This window comes from Acomys russatus, chromosome 17 (genome assembly GCF_903995435.1).
Source record: "Acomys russatus chromosome 17, mAcoRus1.1, whole genome shotgun sequence".
Lineage (NCBI taxonomy): Eukaryota > Metazoa > Chordata > Mammalia > Rodentia > Muridae > Acomys > Acomys russatus.
The window spans coordinates 46,491,701-46,515,604 of NC_067153.1; the positions used below are offsets into that span (position 1 = coordinate 46,491,701).

The 23,904-nt window shown below is 48.3% G+C and overlaps 1 protein-coding gene across 1 annotated transcript in view; it reads right to left on the reverse strand.

Moving 5' to 3' along the window:
* Positions 1-23,904, reverse strand: part of Efcab6 (EF-hand calcium binding domain 6) — a 164,244-nt gene that overhangs the window by 125,629 nt on the left and 14,711 nt on the right. Inside the window, exons 4-5 of the mRNA XM_051159414.1 lie at positions 15,365-15,453; positions 6,062-6,128 (exon numbers count right to left, since the gene is read on the reverse strand). Coding sequence (XP_051015371.1) covers positions 6,062-6,128; positions 15,365-15,453 — 156 coding nt within the window. The remainder of the gene's footprint in view (positions 1-6,061; positions 6,129-15,364; positions 15,454-23,904) is intronic.

Below are 23,904 nucleotides of genomic sequence, written 5' to 3' on the forward strand. Positions count from 1 at the left end.
GCTGGCACCCCAGAAGAGGTCACTGTGGGTTCCATCAGTTCAGGGCCCCTGCCCCTGTGGCTTTAAACCACAGGCTCTCACTTCGCTTCTCACCTGAGAACTGTCGGTGTGCCTTCCACATGTAAATGTTTCCCGACTTCTTAGCCACCTCTATGAGGCCTGCACATGACAAGCTCTTTTATTTTCCCTCTCAGAAGGAAGCACAACCTAATGACGCAGCTTCTTAGTTTCCTGGGCGAGTAACTGTCTCAGGCAGGGGTAGGGTGGGGTGGGGTGGGAAAGACCAGCTTGCTCAGGGTTATTCAATATTGAGGTTCAAGTGCCTACCCAGGCTGCCTGGTTCCCCACTCCATGCAACTGCTTGACTGGCCCCCACAATCTTCCATTGGAGCTGTTGGTTTGCCATCTGAAGGATGCGCAGCCCAAAAGTCAAAAAGATAAACTTAGTCTGAAATAACTATAAATTCCAATTGAGTCCCTGATACGGTTTCCTCACGAAGCTCCAGTAAATTAATAATAGATCAACCAAAAATAGCTCCTGGGCTAGAAGTACTTTCGGTATGCTTTTCCAATAGAGTGGCAAGTGGTTCTTGTGTGGTGTGAGATGAGCTCGGAAGCACTGCTCTCCATTTAGCTGCACGGAGGCACGTGGAGGAAGCTGTGACATTATTAATCACTAGATTCGGTTATGATTGATGGGCTTTTCTGCGGGGAGGAAGAAGTGGCTCAGATACAATCTGTCCCAACAGCTCTGCGATATGCTAATATTTTCTTCAGATGAAAGAGAAGATGTGTTCAAATACCTGCCGTAGCAGACAATTAATACTGAGAGAGCTCCAGAGGGGCCAGGGAGGTGGGAACAAGAGGATGGGTCAGGTTAAGCAGGGGCCAGAAGTCTGTGGGTTTAGCAGATGGCTTTGGTCTCAGCTTGGCATAACTCTGTGTGTGTGTGTGTGTGTGTGTGTGTGTGTGTGCGCGCGCGCGCGCGCGCGTGCGCGCGTGCATGCTTATGAGTGGGGACTGGTATGTATGCGAGCATGTGGAGGTCAAAAGTCAACCTCAGGTGTCTTTCCTTAGCAGCCAACCATGTTTTTGAGGCAGAATCTCTCACTGGGACCTGGAGCTCACAAATAGGTTAGCTTGTATGCTTATTGGTTGGCCAGTGAGCTGCAGAGACAAACCATCGCCTGCCCACCACTGGGATTACAAGCATCTATTATGACGATTGGCCTTTTTACATGGATGCTAGGGACTGAACTCAAGTCTCACTTCACCAGAGGAGTCATCCACCCGGTCCTAAATATAAGTTTGTAAATGCCTTTTTAAGAGAAAGCTCACCTGTCTAGGTAAGGTGACCAACCCCTTACTCTTGTGTCTCCTTTGCTAGGGCAGCACAGAGCAAGCAGGCAGCTCACTTGAATGATTCATCAATTACTTCTGAAATGTTGCAGGCTGCACCCTACAACTCTTAGGCACCAGGGTAATCACATCGATGCTGTGTGGGATCGCACGGTGTCCAACAGACATGCTATCACAGATGACTGGGTTGACCAGATGTTCCAGCATCACAAATGCCCAAGCCCTGGAAACCTTTCTGCTTTTGAGAATTTCTTTAACTTGGAGAGGCACACAGCGAGAACAGCCTGAGCCTTTGATGGCTTTTCCTTTGACGCCTCCTTAACGGAACGGCACATGCTTGAATTCCTGTCTTCGCTTCAGAACTGTTTTTGTGTGTGGCAGGTTGGGAAGGCTCTGCAGTCCTGGCTGTTGTCACTGTGTGCTGCACTCCTGTGTGAGGCGGGGCCACGTGGGGCTTCTCAGCCCTCCTCTGTACATGGCTTATGAGTGCTCCCTGCCCAGGGACAGGCTGAGTGTTTCTTCCTTTCTTTTTTTTCTTCTACTCCTACGGCTCCCTCATGTGGGAGTCCACAAATGACAAAAACAGGGCACAGATCGCTGTTACCAGCCTGACCGTGCACTGACATTTCACTTTGGTCCTTTTTTTTTTTTTTTTTTTTTTTTTTTTTGTCCTGCTAGAGTCCTGACTTCAAAAATATGAACATCCAGCACCCAGGATGGAGCTGGGACCTGCAAGGCAGACAAGGGCCAGGGCATAGGCAACAGTGTGGGAGGGAGTGGGAAAGGGTGGGGTGCCAGAGACAGCACAGGGGGAAAGTGCCTGCTCCACAGGTGACATCATGGTCACAACAGCTTAGTTTACAGCCCTGGTGGAGGCAACAGATGAAGAGTGACCCTAGCTAAGGGCTTGAGCAGGCCACGTGTCTGCTGAATGCAAAACCAGCCAGGGCACATTTGCGGAGAGACCCAGAAAACAGGGTAGCTCAAGGTGATGACAAGGTGGCTGCTGAAACGGGTTCCTCCACCCAGGGTTGTGTACCCACCCATGGCCCAACCTGCTGTCCCCTTCCTCAATTTACCCCATACTAGTCTGGGATGAAGGTGCTGCTGCCTTGTGAGGATGTTAGGAGACAGATCCAATACAATGAGCTCCTGGAGGAATCCTAGGTAGCACTCAGCTTCTCGCTGCTACTGTGACTAGAAGGGGCAAAAGTGATACGCTGATAAGTGTCTAAAAGAAAGCCAGGCATCCTGCCCCTTCCCAAACCCATGCCCCGCCTCCTCCTCCTTCCTAGCAAGCTTGTCATTCTCTCTTTTGCTGTGGTTTTCCTGGGTGGTCACCTGATACACAGGAGGGAACCGGTCACCACATGAGAGGGCACACGGGGTTGGGGGGGGGCTGCTTCAGGCTGCCAGTGAGGACCAGTTCCTTCCTAGGCCAACGGTGGAAGTCAGTGAGGGCATACCCCAGCTGTGAGGCATAGAAAAAAGTCTCCTCTTGTGTCCTAATTTCTTTGCTGTTGCTGTGATTTAAAAAAAAAAAAAAAAAAAAAAAAAAAAGCCCTGACCAAAAGCGACTTAAGGAAGGGAGGGTCTGTTTGGTTCACACTCCCAGGTCCCAGTCCGTCGCCTCCGGGAAGTCAGAGCAGGAACACAAGAACGTGGCCGTACCACATTCACAGGCAAGAGCAGAGAGAGATCAGATGTATTCTTGCTTGCTGCTTGTGCTCTGCTTGCTCTCTGCACTCTTACACAGTTCAGGGTCCAATCCACAGAATGATGCTGGCTGTGTGCGAGGCTTATCTTTCCACCACAACCAACACTCAAGACAACCCCTGACAGACATGTCCACAGGCCAACCTGATCTAGATAACTCTTCGTTAAGACTCTCTTCCTGTGTGAGATTCTAGGTTGTGACAAGATGTAGTTCAAAACTAGCCAGCCACACCTTGTTTTAGGTCAACTTGTTGGAAGAATGGGGAAATGCTTCACATCACACCAGAAGAGGGAAAGATCACTGCAACCATCTCCCCTCCTCTCTTTCTTCAGTCCTCTCTTCCCAACTAGTTTTTTTCTGGGCCTTCCTTCACCTGAAGAATATCACTTATCTGTGTGGCCAAGATAGCGCCACCTTGTGTCAGGTTTAGGGTTTGGCATGTGGAGAAGCAACCTTTCAAGTCATCAGAGGCAGGGAGCACCCATCCATTATGCCAGAGGCTCCACTCACATTACTTCCCTTGTTGGTACAGTGCTATGGTGAATCTCACCATGGAGACTGGAAACCAGGACAATGAGAAGCCTGGCCGTCGGCAGCCTCCCCAGGAAGCCACTAGGGAACCTGAGCACTAGAAAGATCCAGTACAGGCTCAGAGGCACACAGGCACACAGGCTTATTTGAGACCACAATGAAGGCCAGGGCCAAGACAGTGAGTGTGTGAGGTCCAGGCAGGATTTGGGTGTGTGTGTGGGGGGGGGGAGTACAGTTGGCCTGAATGTCAACAAAACTTGAACCAAGACTAGGTAGGATCTTCTGAGGATGTCCCGAGAATGCCCTTGGCTGATGAAGGTGAGCTCCGTGGAGCGAGAGAGTGGCACCTCTCCACACAAAACCACACAGCAAAGTCACTGGCTTGAGACAGGGCGTGGGAATCACCCAGCCTAATGTGTGCTCTGGGTGACAGATGGAGGTGAGACTTGAATGCCCAGGGGTTCACTGGATAATGAGGGTGACCATGAGCACATTTTAAAAAGTCTGAGGCAGAGGTTGACAAACCAGCTACTGGACCACCTTCACCACAGGAAATAAATAAATAAATAAACAAACAAACAAAGGGATGCCAGTTCTGAGGTCCAGCTAGTCTGCCCGGTTGTCACATGCTGGTTTCAGTAGGCAAATCCATGCTCATATGAGCAAATATGACCTCCAAATTCAGAGGCATGTGCACGAGTCCTTGGCTCTAATAAGCCAGGTGTATTAGTTAAAACAAAGTTAAACATACTTAAAGCAAAACAGTAAGTGTGTTTTCATTCTGAACTAACTCTCTTCCAGCCCTGGAAGGAAAGCACAAAAATCACCCAACTTCAGTAACCCCACGGCCATCTTCCTAGGCTCCAGCACCGTCAGGCAACCACTACGAGGATCCAGGGAGCAGAAAAGGACCGAGGGGTGGGAGTTTGGGTCTGCTCAGTACAGTGGCCCTACATGGGGTGCACGGTGGAAGAGATGTTTCATGTGTTTTTCTGGGCTCTACCTCCCCTCAGAAAGAAGCTAGTGAGCAGCTAGTCTCCACTCCAAGATGCCTGGATTCTTCTGGGGGGGGTTTAATCCCACACCCCATGGTGGGGTCTGAGGTTAGTTTTGCTTGGTACAGGCAGAGTTGTAGATAGAACAGGGGGACTGTAGCTTATATTTGTGAGAACACCTAGCCGAGCACCTCCCGGAATGGAGTGTCCTGTCTGGACTTTTGCCCTCATAGCCTGGTCCTCATACAAACAGGTAGGAGTAGATTCAGGCACAGGCAGCTTCCATGGCAATGAAGCTGGACAGAAAAAAAGGGCCTTACACCAAAGCCTGATGAGTGAGGATGTCCCCTTTTAGAGGTGACCACAGGATGGAGGAGGGGAGGGGCTTCGCTATTGATACCGTACAATCCCCACCCATGGCCACTCACTGTGGACTCCTTGGAATACCTCTTAGCCATCCAAAATGATACTTAAGCTGCCGAGGGTTGGGGCGGGGTGGGGGTGGGGTGGGGGTGGAGGGGAGATGATCATCCCAAATAACTGGCTTTCCCAGGAGCATTTTGTGATAAATAGACCTTACTCAGAGATAAATAAAAGCTACAACCAAAACGATTACTCCTAGTACCGAGTGTTTCTACAGAATAACCCATGGATGGCTACCGAGGGGTCAGGAACAGGGCTCCGACTCATATCAACCATGTGATTTAGGTTCGGGGACACACAATGCTCTGAAATAGTCAGGCACACGATTCTTCTGGTGTGGATGGGACAAGCCAGAGAACTGGAAGCAAACATTTTGTGGCCCTCTGGTTATTTTTGAGTTTGAAATGTACGGAAGTCTCAGAAGAGTTCAAAAAAGAAAGAAAATGCATCCAATTTCAAACCAACATATTGAACCGAGTAAATTAAGCCGCGGCTCTCAAACTGCTCATGGAACTGACAGGCTCTGATGCATTTTAAAAAGGCATACCAGTTCCAAGCCTGGCATGGCGTCCCCATCCCCGCCCAGCCATGGTGAGACCTAACCAAGTGGCAGAGCCACTCTGTCTCATCTGCACAGTTCAAACGGTAGCTCCTGGGGCTAAGTGCCCGTTCCTGGAATATCTCGCGCTTGTGCTGGACTGGTTATTTTCATCACACTGCTCAGGACTGGCATTTGCTGCTCAGGAGCAGTGGTTTACTTATCCTGACAAGAAACTCACTCAAGTCTGACATAGAAACAGGACAGGCAGCCTGCTGACACACGTCCCAAGTTAACATAAGAGACAGGATTATTGTCAAGAGCCTCAGAGTGGCAGGCAGGACGCCAGAGCGCGCACGCTCACACACACACACGCGCGCGCGCGCGCGCGCGCTTTCTTTCACAGAGCTCACATGACATGACTAGGAGCCCTCAGCTAGGGTCACCCACCTAGGCCAACAGGGTGAGGAGGAAAGCACTGTTTAAAATCCTTGTTACCTTTTCAGCGAGTTGGGTCTCAAGCTCTTTGAATGTCCGGTTGTAATCTACCTCGCTCCCACTTCCCCTTGAAAACAAAATAAAAATAATTTTCGTTAACATTTTCCCCTGACAGATGTTGACACTGGACCTGCACAGCACTGAGTCATGACCTTTCTGCGTTACCTCTTCCAGGACAGGAGCTTCCCTGGACCTCAGTTTCCTCATCAGTAAATGGAAGCACAGAATTTCCATGTCTTCAAGAAGTGTGGGACTTGACAGACACCAAGCCTCGCTTCACCTAAGGCCACAGCACTGTTCTGGGCCTGGGGTCATCTGGTGTAGAGACTCGGGTGAGACCTGGGGCCCAGCCTGTATGCTGTTGCATTCCATTCTGACTGGCGTAGACGCCAGGCCCTATCTGACCCAGAAGCCTCTTAGTAAAGGAGTCCCAGGCTATCAGGAGCCTGTGTCCTACTTGGCTCCATCTCTTCCTCCATCTCCTGCTCTTCCTCTCTCCTCTCTGCTCTCTTGGGGTTTGCAGGATTTGTGTAGCTACCAGGCCTCAGAGCTTTCTTTAAGGCTGACTTGTGAGCTCAGGTGCTGAGCAGAGAGAACAGAAGAGGCAGGACCTGGGCCCCTCTCCTCCATACCCCTTCTCCATCACCTCCCACCCAGCCAGTCTAGGCTGGGGTGGTAAGCAGATCACCATCCCAACTAGTGACAGCCCCAGATTGGAAAAAACAAAAAACAAAAAACAAAAAAACAAGTGAGCTGAGTGGTAAGAGGGGCCAGGGAGAGAAAAAAAAAAAAAAATGGCGAATGGGTGGAAGCTGAAGGCAGGGCAATGGGTAATCTTTGGGGTGACGGTGATAAGAGGCGGCCGCTCCAGTGCCATGTGAACAGAGATCCTGGAGCTGAGAAGCAGTGCAGCCCTCCAGGTCACACAAAGGGGACAGCAGGCAGCCCCAGGGGCAAGCGCTGGCCACACAGGAGTCAGCATCAAGTGGCTGCAGCTGGATGAGGGGGTTAGAGACACATAAGGTTAGAGACGCTGGAGACGGAGCAGTGCCATGGGCCACAGAAAGGGATCCAGACTTTCTCACTAAGGGCGGTGACGTCCTCAGAGCACCTTGCTTCCCTTTGTGCATGTGGGAGGAAGCCAGCGCTGAGAGCAGTGCCTTTCTGTGCCCAAGCCAGGGCAGGTCAGCAGTCCCACGCTGCTGTGTCAACAGTAACGCAAGCGTCTTCATATTGTTTTAGTGATTTAACTCAGTCAATGCAAACACTGTTCATAGCACATCTTTCAGAGCTACAGAATAAAAATAGAGAGGGTAGAATAGCACACCTTTTTAAATGCTTTCACTCTTCTCCTTTCTGTGTGCCTATACCTACTTTTTTTTTTTTTTTTTTTCTCCAGCTGGAACTAGTCAATCTTTGTCTTTCAAGCAAAACATTCACAATATTTAAGCCTTGTAATATACACTTCCTGTAATCAGCAGTTACTCCAGCTCTCTGTAGGGAGAGTGTTTCCATCTTTTCCCCTCAACCCTTTTCATGATCTTACTGAAGGCATCTTTGTTTTTAAAAGCCAATAGCTGGGCTTTATGCAGCCAGCTGCAAGTCTCTGTTGTTAACTGAGCGTTTAACCCTTTACATAACGCAAACTGCACAAGGTTTGGGCTGATAATCCACTCCATGTTCTTTATTTTCACCATTGGTTTTCTATTTTTCTCTCCTTATTTTTAGATTAAATATTTTTTAAAGTTCTTTCCTTTCTCCCTCGTCTGGAAAAAAGAAAGCCAGATGTATGGCCGCCTCTTGAACTTGAATGCCTCCAAGGCCAACCAACAGTAAGTATCATGAGGCCTCATAAGTGAAAGCATGTCTGGCTGTGCAATGGTCACAATGTTTCTGTGTTCAATACAAGGTTTGCAGCTAAAATACCGGTCAGGAGACAGACCGGATGGACTGAGCCTCAGAAGGTTTCCTTCCACATGGCCCCCTCCTGATGGAGCTGAACTGCTCGCCTCTTTGGGGCAAACAGCCTGTTTCCCCTGCAAGGCCTAGTTCTCTGGGCTGACAGCCTTTGTCCTTCAGCTCTGCTGTGGCACAGCTGCCTGCCCGGAACAGCTATGCATCTGCCCTTCGGATCTGTGCTCTCCTAGTGCTGTCTGCTTTATCCATTTGAATCCTGGTCACCAGTCTGGGGAAGCAAGGGCATGCCACAAGGCCTGTTCTCTGGTAGGGAATTCAGCTTCACCATAATGACCAAAGTCTAGAAACGTCTTCAGAACCCTGTGGTGAGTCTTCAAAGGTAGAGCTCAGAATTCTTTTTAAGCTTCACTGAGATCTGGATGGTGTTACACGTGGGAGACTATTACAGTTCACCCAGTCAGCACAGTGCCAGTGCCGTACGGATCAGTGGCTGCAGAGGGCTCTTTTGTGCGGCCCATATGTAAAGGCGTCCCTTGTGGTCACCAGAAACAAATTGTGGTGGTTACACTGGCTCATTTTGGCTGGACATGTAGCTCAGTGCAGAGCTTGCCTAGCATGGGCAACGCTCTGACTGGTTCCTCTGAGCACCGCCCCCATAGACACACCAGAAGAGAGAAGATGAGTTTGTCTTTTAGTAAATCACCCCATCAGTGTTTCTGAGGGATGGATGATGACCATATCCACATGACAGAACACAAGCTCCTCAACACTGGAGACAGCAGTCCCCCATTTGAACGTAGCATAGATAGACTTAAACATCCCAAGTTATAATTGCATCTTCAGGCAAAGTAGCCTCTGCACTCTTCCGGCTGCCTCCGCTTTAGTCAGCTTGCCATGGTACACCCAGGAACTTCCTGTAATAATTTTCACATGTGGCTGGTTCTAGTAGAGTGAAGGTGGCCAGGGCAGAAGTGATGCACGGTGTTGCCAATGACATGGAGTGTGGCCCAGAATAGAGTTGTCCTCCACAACTGTCTTTCCAGGAGAGAAACCGTAACCCCATGGCCACCGTAAATGCTGCCTCCACCACCGCAGGGACTTGAGCTGTGTTTCTGCCACAGTCCCAGGATTGGAAGTTAAGCAGCCCCACCAGGCTGCCCCTTGTTTTATGCGAGTTGATATGAACAGATCATCCAGGGCCTGGATGAAACATGCTAGACTGAATACAGTAGGCAGAGGTGTGATCTGCTGCTCCCAAGCACAGACGCCCAGTTCTGTGGAAAGCATCAAAACTCCACATAACACAGCCTTCCCAAGCCAGGCCCCACACCACAGTGGACAACATGGCATGTTGCAGACCCTGAGCGGCTCAGCCCTAGCTGACCAGGAGCAGCGACTTACCACAGCCGAGCATCACAAGACAGCTGTACTGCATGCTGCCTCCAGCTAGGAAGAGTCCAAGACTCAGAGGAGACATTCGATCCTGTGATTTCTACTGTTTATCACTGAAGAAAGTCAGGACAGGAACTCAAACAGCACAGCAACCTGGGAGCAGGAGCTGAGGCGGAGGCCATGGAAGGGTGCTGCATACTGGCTTGCTCCTCATGGCTTGCTCAGCCTGCTTTCTTTTAGAACCCGGGGCCACCAGCCCAGAGATGGCACCACCTACAATGGGCTGGGCCCTTCCCCACCAATCACTAATTAAGAAAATGTCCTACAGGCTTGCCAGAGCCTGATCTTATGGAAGCACCTGCTTAGTTGAGGCTTCCTCCTTCTCAGATGACTTTAGCTTGTGTCAAGTTGACATAAACCTATCCAGCACAGTCAGACACCTGCAGGAATGAGCATCTTGCGCTGGTATCAGCTGCTGAGCACATTGTGGCAAGAAGTAGAAAGGGCAGTACTGCATCCCACAGGGGAAATCTTGCTCTCATTCTTTTTTAAATATATTTTTCTTCATTAATTTATTTATCATTCACTTTACATCCCAATCACAATCCCACCTTCCCAGCCACCTTCCCCATACTCCCCTCACCCCTACCAACCCATCCTGACACATCAAGTTGCATCAGGACTAAATGTCGCCTCTTTCACTGAGGCAAGACAAGGCAGCCCTGCTAGGGAAACAGGATCTAGAAGGGGCAACTGAGTCCAAGTCAGACACAGCTCCAACTCCAACTGTTAAGGGATCCACTTGAGGACCAAGCAGCCTATCAGCTTCATACGTGTAGGGGGCCTAGGACCAGCCCATGCGTGCTCTTTGGTTGGTGGTTCAGTTTCTATAAGCCCCCATGGGCTGAGGTTAGTTGGCTTCTTTTGGTGTCCTTGACCTCTCTAGCTCCCTCAATCCTTCTCCTAACTCTTCCACAAGACTCCCTGAGTTCCATCTAATGTTTGGCTCTGGGTCTCTGCATCTGTTTCCATTATCTGCTGGATGAAGCTTCTCAGATGACAGTTATGCTGGGTTTCTGTCTGCAAGGACAGCAGAGCATCATTGACAGTGTCAGGAGCTGGCTCTCTCCTGTGGGGTGGGTCTCAAGGTGGGCCAGTCATTGGTTGGCCATTCCCTCAATCTTGGCTCCATCTTTATCCCTACATATCTCATAGGCAGGACAAATTTTGGGTTGATGATTTTGTGGGTGGGTTGGTGTCCCCCTCCCTCTACAGGACGTGGCCTCTTCAGTCTCAGTATCCCCCACTGCTAGGAGCTCAGCTAGAGTCATCCCTATATCTTCCCAGAAGCCTCCCCTATCCCAGGTCTCCAGCTTGTCCCAGAGATGCCCAACACCAATTTTCCTTCTCTCTCCCAGCCCTCTCACCCCCCCATGCCTGCTCTCTCCACACATGATCCCCCCTTCCCCTCTCCATTCCTTCTTTCCTACTTCTTTCTCTCCCTCCACTTCCAATGTCTCTGATGTCTATTTTATTTCCCCTTCTTAATGGGATTCAAGCATCCTCCCTTGATCCCTCCTTGTTATTTAGTTTCTTTGGTTCTGTGGGTTGTAGCATGGTTGTCCTGTACACTAGGGCTGGGTTACCTTACTAAGGATGATCTTTTCTAGTTCCATCCATTTGCCTGCAAATTTCATGATACCCGTGTGTGTGTGTGTGTGTGTGTGTGTGTGTGTGTGTGTGTGTGTGTGTGTTTGGTTTTTGTAGACTAGGCTGGCCTGGAATTCACAGGGATCCACCTGCCTCTGCCTCCCAAGTCCTGGGATTAAAGGCATGTGCCACCACGCTCAGCAACGCCCTTGTTTTCAATAGCTGAGTAGTATTCCATTGGGTAAATGTGCCACATTTTTTCCCCATTCTTTGGCTGAGGGACATCTGGGTTGTTTCCAGTTTCTGACTATTATGAATAAAGATGTTATGAACACAGTTGAGCAAATGTCCTTGTTGTGTGTTGAGCATCTTTTGGGTATCTGCCCAAGAGTGGAATAGCTGGGTCTTGAGGTGGAGCTATTCACATTTTCTGAGAAAGTGCCTGGTTGATTTCCAAAGTGATTGTACAAAGTTTGCAGTCCCACAGCAATGGAGTTGTGTTCCCTTGGCTCCACATCCTCGCCAGCATGTGCTGTTGCTTGATATTTTGATCTTAGCCATTCTGATGGGTGTAAGGTGGAATCTCAGAGTCATTTTGATTTGCATTTCCCTGATGACTAAGGACACTGAACATTTCTTTAAGTACTTCTTGGTCGTTAGTGAGTCCTTTGCTGAGAATTCTCAGTTTAGCTCTGTATCCCATTTTTAAATTGGATTATTTGATTTGTTAGTGTTTAATTTCTTGAGTTTGTTATATACTTTGGATATTAGCCCTCTGTCAGATGTAGTGTTGATGAATATCTTTTCCCAATGGGCTGCCATTTTGCTCTATTAACAGTGCCCTTTGCCTTACAGAAGCTTTTCAGTTTCAAGAGGTTCCATTTATTAACTGTTGATCTAGAGCCTGAGCCGTTGGTGTTCTGTTCAGGAAGTTGTCTCTTGTACTAAATCATTCAAGGCTCTTCCCCACTTTCTCTTCTATTAGATTTAGTGTGTCTGGTTTTATGTTGAGGTCTTTGATCCACCTGGCCTTGAGTTTTGTGCAGGGTGATAAATCTGGATCTATTTGCATTCTTCTACATGCAGACATCCAGTTCGACCAGCACCGTTTGTTGAAAATGCTTTCTTTTTTCCATTGTATGGTTTTAGCTTCTTTGTCAAAAATCAAGTATTTGTAGCCATGTGGGTTTATTTCTAGGTCTCCCATTCAATTCCATTGATCGACCTGTCTGTTTTTATGCCAATACCATGCAGTTTTCATTACTATTGCTCTGTAGTACAACTTGAAATCAAAAATGGTGATTCCTCCAGAAGTCCCCCCGCCCTTTCGACAGGGTTTTACTGTGTAGCCTTGGTTGTGCTGGACTCACTTTGTAGACCAGGCTGGCTTTAAACTCACAGAGATCTGCCTGCCTCTGCCTCCCCAAGGGCTGGGATTGCAGACGTGCACCACTACTCTGGGCTCAGAAGTTCTTTTATTGTACAGGGTTGTTTCTGCTGTCCTGGATTTTTTTTATTTTTCCATAGGAAGTTGAGAATTGCTCTTTCAAAAACTATAAAGAATTGTGCTGGAATGTTGATGGAATTGCAATAAATCTGTAGATTGCTTTTGGTAAGATGGCCATTTTTACCGATCCATGAGCACAGGACATCTTTCCATCTTCTGATATCTTCTTCAATTTCTTTCTTGAGAATCTTGAAGTTCCTGCCATTCAGGTCTTTCCCTTGCTTGGTGAGAGTTACAACAAGATATTTTATATTGTTTGTGGCTATTGTGAAGGAGAGTGTTTCCCTGATTTCTTTCTCAGCCCACTTATCATTTGTATAAAGGAGGGCTACTGATTTTTTGGAGTTAATTTTGTATTCAGCCACTTTGCTGAAAGTATTTATCAGCTGTAGGAGTTCTCTGGCAGAATTTTGGGGGTCACTTATGTATTCTATCATATCTTCTGCATAGGGATACTTTGACTTCTTCCTTCCCAGTTTGCTACGCTTGTGGTACATTTAACAATAGCATCCCACAAACAGGTCACGAGCATAGACGTGGCGTTTGTAACCTGCTGGTGGTTCTTCTGAATGGCTTTGAAAAGCAGCTTAGTCTATGCCTGATTCAACACTACACAGTGCCCTGAGGCCTCCCAGCCACTGACTATATCAGTGTGTTTCTGGTACTATGACAGAATACCCAAGACTAGGCCACTTACAATGAAAAGAATTGTGTTTGGGCTCATGCCTCATGCTCCTTCAGCAGGTGGCAGAAAAGAGAAGAGGGGGGTGTGTGCGGAAGAGCAGGCATGTGGAAGTAAGGTGAACCTGTGAACTTCTGGGGGCCTACTCAAGCCACAGAGGGGCTGATATCTGTTACTACAGTGAGAGCTGGTTCACTAGTGATGTTTTAATTGTGATTTAAAGAGAAAAACTCATAAAATTTATCTTTGTGGAGTCAGAGAACAACTCCATGGAAAAAGCACTTGCCTAGAATGTGTGGGGGCCCCTGGGGCTCAATCTCTTACTGCCACAAAAAGAAAAACACCAGGCCATTTTAAGTATATTCAAGATGCTGTACAGAAGTCTTAAGGACTACAGATCCCCATCACCCACGGCTCCCCATGGCCCACGGCTCCCCATCACCCACGGCTCCCCATGGCCCACGGCTCCCATGGCCCACGGCTCCCCATGGCCCACGGCTCCCCATCACCCACGGCTCCCCATGGCCCACGGCTCCCCATGGCCCACGGCTCCCCATGGCCCACGGCTCCCCATCACCCACGGCTCCCCATGGCCCACGGCTCCCCATGGCCCACGGCTCCCCATGGCCCACGGCTCCCCATGGCCCACGGCTCCCCATGGCCCACGGCTCCCCATCGCCACTTCCTCCGGTTATACTGGTGCTTGTGCCTGAGCTGCAGGAGTAGGGAGATAGGGAGTCAACTGCGACTCTCTAAGGGCAATACTGAAAGGTGTTAACTGCACAGGATCACATTTATTCTTATTTATATGTACAAGTGTATGTCTGTGTGTATCTTTATACACATGAGTGCATTACCCATGGAGGCCAGAAGAGGGCATTGGATGCCCTGGAACTAGAGTTATAGGCAATTGCGAGCTGCCGGACGTGGGTGCTGGGAACTGAACTCAGGTCCTCTGGAAGAGCAGTGTGGTGATTTGAATAGGTATGCCCCCCCCCATAGATTTGTGTGTTTGAAGCTTTGCCAGAGGGAGTGGCACTACAAGGAGGTATGGCCTTGTTGCTGTAGGTATGGCCTTGTTGGGGGAAGTTTGTCACTGTGGGGTGGGCTTTGAGGTCTCATATATGCTTGAGCGATTCCCACTGTAGCACACAGTCTCCTGCTGCTGCTGCCTTAGATCAGGATGCAGAACTCTCGGCTCCTCCTCCAGCACCATGTCTGCCTGCACACCGCCATGCTTCCCGCCATGATGATAATGGACTAAACCTCTGAAACTGTAAGCCAGCCCCAGTCAAATGTTTTCCTTTATAAGAGCTGCCATGGTCATGGTGTCTCTTCAGAGTAATGAAACCCTAAGACAAGCAGCAAGGGCTCTGGAACTGCTGAGTCATCTCTCTAGCCCCCAAATTTAATTATTGTAATGGTTTGCATAGCTTCATAGGAAATTAGGCTTGTTCTCATAGAGTCAGATTAGCAGTGAGTAATCTCCTTACTAAAGCAGTATTGCCTGAACCATAAACTAGAACCCAAAGCATTCCTGCTGACAGGGCCACTGAAGGTTGTGTGCCAGCCCCCAGAGGCCCACGTTTATGCTAAAACCACGAAGCACTGAGGAGCCCTTACAACCCCGCTAGCATCTTGTTTCCATCCAACAAAACACTATCGCTTTCCAGTGAATGGCACAAAAATGTACAAAAACCAATGAATTTCAAATCTGGCATCTTAGTACTCTACGTCAAAATTAAAGCCTGTTATTTCCAGATTTGAAATGTATTCTACATAGGATATTTTAAACGTTGGCTTTAACCTGGTATGTTTATGTTCTGTTATATAGCCTCACTCTTTCTAAATAAAATTCTGACTGAGGAGTAATCCATTAAATGTTACACAGGTAGTCTCTGCCCATGCATTTTCCATGGAGATGCAGATCTGAGCCAACTGTGGTGGTACACACCTGAAATCCCAGCACCTAAGAGGCTGAGGCAGGAGGGTCATGAATTCAAGACCAGCACGGGACACATAGTAAGTCTCAGTCTCAGGGAAGAAAGAGAGACAGAGATGCGTTACTAGGCCTGGCTTTAATGGCCGGCACTGTGACTCTACACATCATTTCAAACGTCAAATATTCACACACGTGAGAAAAAAAGCCACTTACTTCTTTATAACATTTATATTTAGATCAAGTCCACCGAACCTGGACAGGAATTCGAGGTACAGCACATTACCCGAGCTGGTGAGCGGGATCTATGGTCAGACAGGAAGAAGGACAACGTGTTAGAGACTTGAGGCTCCAGCCACAGACAGCTCAGCAGGCTCCTGGGTCATGTAAAGTAATGCCGAAGACGCTCAGGGAACAGACACTCTATTAGACGTTTGTGGGTCCTTTCCAGGAGTCAGAGAACTGATACACAGCCTCAGAAAGCAAAGAGCAAGGGCCAGTTGGTGCACAAGGGGAAAGCCAACATTTACAACATTACCAAACGTCTGACCCGTGCTACACCTGACATCGACATGGAAATCGGACAGAATCAGCACAAACATTTCCTGTGTGTACCTGGAAGCTGAGGGGAGAGAAGAGACACTCGACCTAGTTTCAAGGTAGAAACCGTCACTGTTAGAAGTTATTTCCTAATGAGTTTCTATCATGATTATGTATTTGTTGAAGGGAGGGGCGTGTCTGCCACAGTGTCAGTGTGGAGGTCAGAGGACAGCTTGAGGGAGTCAGTTCTTTTCCCCTACCATACGGGTTCCAGGGGATGAACTCAGGTTGTTAGGGTTATTGTCAAGCACCTCTGCCCACTGAGCTATCCCACTGGCCCAAAAGTTCTATAACAGATACTACGGGGTCGGCTGAGTCAGCGTGAGTTATAGATTAAATAGAATTATTGAATCAATTGAGACTGGCGCTGCGTTGTGATTACAGGAGAGGCCATCCTTGGTTTCAGGAAATATATGCTCTGATGTCAGAATGAAGAACAAAACACGCTTCAGTGTGTTGGAGACCGCACTAGAAGATGGGCGTCCTGTGCACAGATCAGAAGAATCAACCTCATTGAAAACAGCTGCATTAGGCCGGGCATGGCGGCACACACCTGTAATCCCAGCACTCGGGAGACAGAGGCAGGTGGATCGCTGTGAGTTTGAAGCCTGCCTGGTCTACAAAGCAAGTGTTGGACAGAAAAAAGAAAGGAAAAAAAGAAAAAAAAAAGTAGTTGCATTGCTGAAAGCAACCTACAGAGCCAATACAATCCCCATCAAAATTCCAAAGCATCATGGAAGCTTTAAAAAAAAACAACAACTAAATTTATATAGAAACACAAAAGACCCCAAATTACATTACAGACCCATGGTAACTAATTCAGCATGGTGCTGACACAAAAACAGATGCCAACCAGATGCCTCAGAATAGACTGGAGGACCCAAAAGGAAATCTACACACTTCAGCCAAGAGCACACACTGGAGGGAAGTCGGTCTCTTCAACTCACGGTGCTAGAACACGGGACGCCCAGAGGCAGAAGCCTGAAGCTGAAATGAACGCACCAAGGACATTAATGTAAGACTTGACACGCTGAAACTCCTGAAGCAAAGTGCAGGAGGGATGCTTGAAGACAGAGGCCTAGGCAGAGACTTTTGGGAAATACCAACAGCTCAGGAAATCGCCGCACACAGTTCAAAACTTCTCATCCCGCGGGAAACAATCACAGAGTGAAGAAACAGGCGTGGGTGGGAGAAATGCTTTGCCAGCCGGACATCTGACAGGGATTAGTGTTCTGAATACATAAAGAGCTTGAAGATTAAATACCAGAGAAGCAGGTGAGTGAGCTAAACAAACTACTCTCAGGAGGGCTTGTGACTAATAAAGACATGTCCAGCCTCCCTGGTCATCAGGGAAATGGAAATCCAGGCTACAGTGTGGGCCTGCAGGGGATGGCTCAGTGGGTAAGAGTGCTTAAACAGGAGGGCCTGTGTTCGAATTCTCAGCACCCAGGTAAAAGAATAAAATGGAAAAACTAAAAGTAGCTTTTATAAAAGCAGGCATGGACACACATGCCTGCAACCCCTGCACTTGAGAGAGGGGGCAGGTGGAACCTGGAATGGCCAGCCATTCTAGGCCAAAACAGTGAGTTTCCTGGTCGGTGAGAGCCTGTTGCCAGGTGATGAAGTGGGAAGCCATGGACGAAGACACTGATATCTTGTTCTGGCCTCTGCATGTGCATACACAGGCACGTACCTGCACACTGACATGGACACACACAGAAACACAGACACGCACACCACTAAAATTAAATATTTAAGTGAAATGGTTTTTAAAAACTCCAATGTGGTTCTATCCCACTACAGTCATTAAAAACAAAACAAACAAACAAAAACAGTAACAAAGGCTGACCTTTGAGAGGTGAGAACTGTAGGGGAATGTTAATTCAGAACATGGCTGCTCTGGCAAGAGATCACATCCAAAGACCTTCTTTCTAAGTCTGTGTGATCTGGCTGGAATACAAACACGTCTTTAATCTAGGAGACAGAGGCAAGCAGATCTGAATTCAAAGACCAGCTTGGTGTAGAGCAAGTATAAGTTAAAGAAAAGTTTAGCTCCAGGCATGGTGGCACATGCCTTTAATCTCAAACAATGAAGGTAGAGTTAGTTTGTAGAAGGAAGCACCGTTATTTGAAAATGATGTCTAACTGAGTGGCAGAAAAGGTGATGAATCAGAGAAGATTTGACAGAATAGGTTACGCCCAACTCTCATGAGAAGAGAGAGGAAAGAGAAGCTACTTAAGAGGCAGTTTTACAGAGAGAGGAGGAGTTTTACCAGGACAGTAATAGAGAGATGGGTTGCAGAGGGAGAGAGAGAACTCAGGTGAAGACTGAATGAGCCAGAAAATGAGAAGAAGCCAGAAGATTAGAGCAGATTGCTGAGTTAGTTTGAGGCCAAGCAGAGCAATTCTGGGCCAAGAAAGAAGCCAGATTAAATAAGCCAGCTGGGAGAAGAGTTTGAGCCAGAACAGCTGAGTTGAACCCGTCAGCCCAGAGCTCAGAAAGAATGAGCAAGGGTGAGCTCATTAAGCAGTAAGCCTCAGAGGCTGAAAACATTCTAGGCCTAGGTTAGATTGTACAGAGGCTAGAAGCTTCCAGGACTAGGCCTAGGTCAGCAGAAGGAGGGAACAAGTCTCCCACAACAACTGAGAAAGGACATAAGCTACTTTTACAGGGAACCCTGTATACTGTTGCAGGCGTAGAGATTTAGTGCAACCATCAGCATGTAGGGTCCTTACAAAAACTAAAAACACAACTGCCATGCGATCCAGCGGTACCACTCCAGGGCACATAATGAAGGTCCCTAAATCACTACACCACAGAGATATTTAGACATCTATGTTTATCACCATACTATTCGTAACATCCAAGCTATGGAAGCAGCCTACATGCCCATCAGCAGATGAAGGGACGAAATGCGGTGAATACATACACTGGGGTTTTACTCAGCCCTGAAGAATGAAAGTATGTCATTTTCAGAAAAACGGATAGGACCAGATGTCATCACGTTAAGTGAAGTAGGCTAGATGCAGGCAGCCACAGCAAATGTGCTTCCACTTATATGCAGCCTGAATTTAAAAATACAAGACACATCACTTCTCGGCCTTTTGGCTAAGATTAAATGTAAAGATAAGACATATGAAAGCAAAAGGATGACTATTGGGAGGAAGGGATGGGGTGGGGGTGGAAAGAGGGACAGGGATGAGTATGATTAAAGTATGCCTCAAATGAGTGTGGAATGGCACGTTGAAGACTGCTGTTCTGTACCGCGAATCTTCACTAGTTAAAAACACACCCACTGAACTGAGGAGATGGCTCAGGGGTTAGGAGCATTGGCTACTCTTTCAGAGAACCCAGGATAGGTTCCACGGTGCCCACAAGATGGCTCACCATCATCTGTAACACCAGCTCCACGGGATCTGATGCCCTCCTCTGGCTTCGACAAGTATTGCACACACATGGTGCATAGACATACACACAGGCAAACACTCATACGCATAAAATAAAAATAAGTCTTTTAAAAACATGCACAATGTGCAATGTTGAGGATATTGCTTGTGTGTGCGTATGTGCACACACACACCACACCACACAGGCTGAGATCCCAGGAGAAGAAAGTGAGAGGAAGGCTGAGCCACAGAGAGCTCCAATGGGAGGGACCTAAGGATTCCTGTGCTACAAGTGTTTTTAGTGTCATTCTTACAGAAAATTTTCTGAAGGTTCAGAATTATTTCTGGTACAAAGTTGAACTTTTTAAATGAAGATGATTATCCAAGAAGGATTATAGATCTAGAATCTAAATTGACATAGTATGTGACCAATATAAGTCTATCCTAAGTCTCACACAGGCTCACATAACACACCATCCATCAACTCACAGCTAATGGTTCCCAAGGCTGCACAACAGAGTTGATATTTACTTAGCCCTGACGTGGCAGCCTCAAAGCCTGGGATGGTTATCTCAGTGTTCCCCAAAGGATACATCTCTCTTCCCAATTTAAAAGATGTGTAACTAGGAAACGAGGCCAGAGGGATGTGGGCTTATGGTACTCCTGCAGAGAAGCTTTTCCTGCACAGGGGCACCTGCGACTGTTACTTCTGATGGTATATGTGCCAGAAGATATGGTAGCAGCAGGTACTTCGAAGCTTTCCTAACATTACAGAAGATGAGCAAGAAGAGGACAGCCAAGGCTACACAGAGAAACCCTGTCTCAAACACACACACACACACACACACAACCCAAAAAACAAAAAACAAAACCAACAGATACGTAGTTCAATGTTGGATGCTCTGAGAGATACAATAAAAGAGAAAGGGGCCCTGGGGTGATGACTCAGTCAGAAAAGTTACTTGCAAGGACCCAAGTTCAATTCCCAAAAGCCACATTTAGGAAGCTGAGTGTGGTGACAGGTACTTATAATCCCAGTGCTAGGAAGGTAAAGACTGGTAGATCCCCTGGGGTGCACTGGCCAACCAGCCCGGCTTAGGAGATAACTTCCAGGCCAATCATCCTGGCCTATCAGATAACTTCCAGGCCAATGAGCCAGACTGTCTCAAAAGAATATGGCAAGTACCTTAGAAACAGCATTTGAACTTCTCTTCTGGCCTCTACATGCACAAATAATACACACACGCGCGCGCGCGCACACACACACACACACACACACACACACACACACACACACACACACGCATGCACAAAGGCTAAATGAGAATACGAAGACACTTGCCAGATTTCACCCAATAAGCAGGCACAGGACAACTGTCAGGGCTTGGCACAAGCCACCTGCAGAGTCCCTGGCTACCCTGTATGGTGCTGCCAATAAGTGTCAGAGGTCTGTGACACCAGAGCCCAAGTGCCAGAGTCATCCTATTGCACTAGCCACCCTGCCAGGACAAGAAAGGCTTCGATAATCTCAGAGTCCCTGGCATCACACTCCAATTCTAACTGCAGGCACAGCCCGCCATGACTGGTGTCCGGAGCTAAGCCCCTTGCACAGATCCAGAGCCAGGAAGGCTCTGCTCTGCACTCAGCTGGGCAGGAGTTAGGGACCTCCTGCATGTGTGGAAGACTCAGGAGCATCACACACATGTGGCCTGCAGGAAGCAAGTTCTTGGGTTGGAACTGGGCTGGAGGTGAAGGGGTTTCCCAGTGCACAGCCACCATATTGAACACTCCCACAGCCTTGGTCTCTAACTTAGAATACCACAGGGCTTACACAGAACTTAGTTCTCTGAAATCCGTTTACTCACAGGGCTTTTGTTTTTTCATTTTGTTTTGTTTTGTTTTTAATGGGCTATGGCTGGGCACCAGGTGACTCCCAGGGTAAAAATGCTTGCTGCATAAGCAAGAAAGCCTGAGATCAGATCCCAGGCACCTATGGAAAGTCTGGATGTGGAAGTGTATACCTGTAACCCTCCATGCTGAGGGGCTCCAGGCCCTGAGGTAGTGCCTGTCATTAGAGGGAGACAGCCAGGACCCACTCTTTAAAAGGTCTTCAGTTCCCAGTAACAACTTCTAAAAATGGTTGCTTTTGATAAGCATGTCTATGTTAGGGTTTCTGTACTTCTTCTGCATAGCTGCTCAGCCTGGAAAGAGTGTCACTACTGTTGCTGACAACAGACTGTGGCTGTAAGGACTATACAGAGGGTTTTTTGGGTTTGGTTTGGTTTGGTTTTGGGTTTTGGTTTTTTTCTCTGTGTAGCCTTGGCTGTCCTGGAATTCACTCTGCAGACTAAGCTGGCCTCAAACTCAGAGATCTACCTGCCTCTGCCTGCTGGGTGCTGGGACTAAAGGCATGCGCCACCACCGCCCAGCCAGAGATTATATTTTAATTCTCCGCTTGAGATAAAGTGTCACACATTAGCCTTCAGAGGAGACACCAGTGTTTACAAGGGCAAATGGTCTTCGGAAGTCAGAAATGTTCCCATGTGACAGCCACCCCACCCTCAGCAGGTCCCCAAACCCTGGTGAGTCAACGTTCACACAACAATCTTGATAAACCTCAGAGAGCAGAAACAACCTAAAGATGCCAAAGGCACACACACACACACACACACACACACACACACACACACACACACACACACACACACACACACAGACACAGGGTCCAGGAGAGAGCCACTGGGAAGGGCTCCAGTGCTGCCCCGGCCCTGCACAGGTAAGCTCTGGACATGCTAAGAGACAGTAGCCCTAATACTGGAGCACGTGCAGGCTGTGACTCCATCTGCACGAAGATGGCACACTTCTTTTAAGGCCGGCACCTAGGAGGCACAGGTAGGCAGGTATCTTTGAGCCCAAGGCCAGCTACAACTCCATAGTGAGTTGCCTGGAAGCAAACTGAGGTTACACAGTGAAACACTGTTAGGAAGGAAGGAAGGAAGGAAGGAAGGAAGGAAGGAAGGAAGGAAGGAAGGAAGACAAAAATAAATAAACAAACATTTGGCTTCTCCAATGTCACGGAGTGGATTAGTCACTCCCAGTAGATAAATGGGTGGGGGCGGGGCAGGGGTGGGAGAAGGAGTGATGGGCTAATGAGCACGGACGGACTCATTAGGTATTCAGGGCATATACAGTCTATCTTAATTAAACTGCTATTAAAAATGTAGATAGCAGTCAGTCTCTCTCCCTCCCCCTTCTCACCTCCCCTGTTCCGCCCCCTGCCCCCCTGTCTCTCTGGCCCAGGTCTAAGCTCAGCATGTGGCCCTCTGCTGTCTTCCTGCTTTGGGAAGACTCTGAGAAAATAAATGCAAGATAGCTTCCAAACCCAAAAGGAAGGTACTAGGGAGAGGAGCCTTGTGACAGAAAGGCTGGTCCAGACTCCTCACTCACTGAGCAGGGCAGCTGTGACCCTGGAAAAGGAGAAACAGATGGTCCCTGGATGGTCGGGGGAGAACTGAAGCCACTGGCGTGAATGCCGGGCTCTGTGTGACACAGAAGTGAAGGAACTATAAGTAGAGGCAGAGAGAGAAGGCTCTGGTGATGGCCTCCCAGTGATGGGAGCCACCCCTGCCTAGACCCTGGCTCCAGGCATCTTCCTCCATCTAGAGTTCGCAGAGCTCCAAAGAGCGGGCAATTCTAGGACTCAGGCAGGGCTTGGCCTGCCTTAGAAAGCAAAGGAATCCTCAAGGAGTGCGGGGCTGTGTCCAAGGCCGGGGAAAGCAGACTACAGGGGCTCCTGCGGGGCTGTGCAGGGATGACGCAAACGCTGAGGTGAATAAATAATGGATCCGTAACCCACTTACTAGGAGACCTCGAGTCCCTGCGAATATGTAAACAGTGAATGAACAGATTGGAAGTCAGACGAGAAACGTTTCCCTCGTGGAATACTAACTACAAAGTGCGCACCCTGGAAAGCCTGACAGATTTCCCTTCTGAGGTGGCCAAGGCAAGTGGCAGCAGCTCTGAGACACAGCTGAATCAAGTGCGAACCAAGTGCGGCCTTAAGAAGCACCCACAGAGATGCTGACACCACCTGTTCCTGAGGGAACCCCCTAGCAAACCCTTGTGGAGATGCCTTCAGTGGCAGAATGCAGAGCCAGGGAAGGAGGGAAGAAGCAGCTCAGACTGACAAGGACCAAATAGGTGCCAAAACCAAGGGCAGGGTCTGACTATAACCTGGACCTACAAGGTGGGTGTGGCTGGGATGGAAGTAATGAAGCAAGGGGAGGTAACGGGGGCTCTCTACTTGAATGGCTGGGTTGTGGCTGATAGGGAGCAACACCCAGGTTTGAAAGAAATCTATACTGCAACACCCGCAGGTAACAAACCAGGTTTTTCTCAAGTGGCTTAGGAAAAAGGTATTCTCTGCATTCTACACGCAACTGGCCTATGACTTTGCTTTCAAAACACAAGGGTATGACAGTGACAGATTGAGAGGTTCTGGGGGATTGGGGGGAAAGCTGGTTTTGGAGAGAGTTAAAACCTAGAAGAGGCTGGTAGAAAGAGAGTTTCTAGTTCTCAGTGGTGTTTGGCTTCCGGCCATAGTCACTAGGGCCTAAAACATAAAGAAAACCCCAGCTTTGTGCTGCTAAGTGGGCAAAGCATCAAACCGCCCTCGAAATTTGTACACCTACATCAACAAATTATTAGTGCAGCTTCCAGACCTCATCAGAGAAGTTTCTCTGTGCAGTGGATAGTGGATAAGGCAGAGA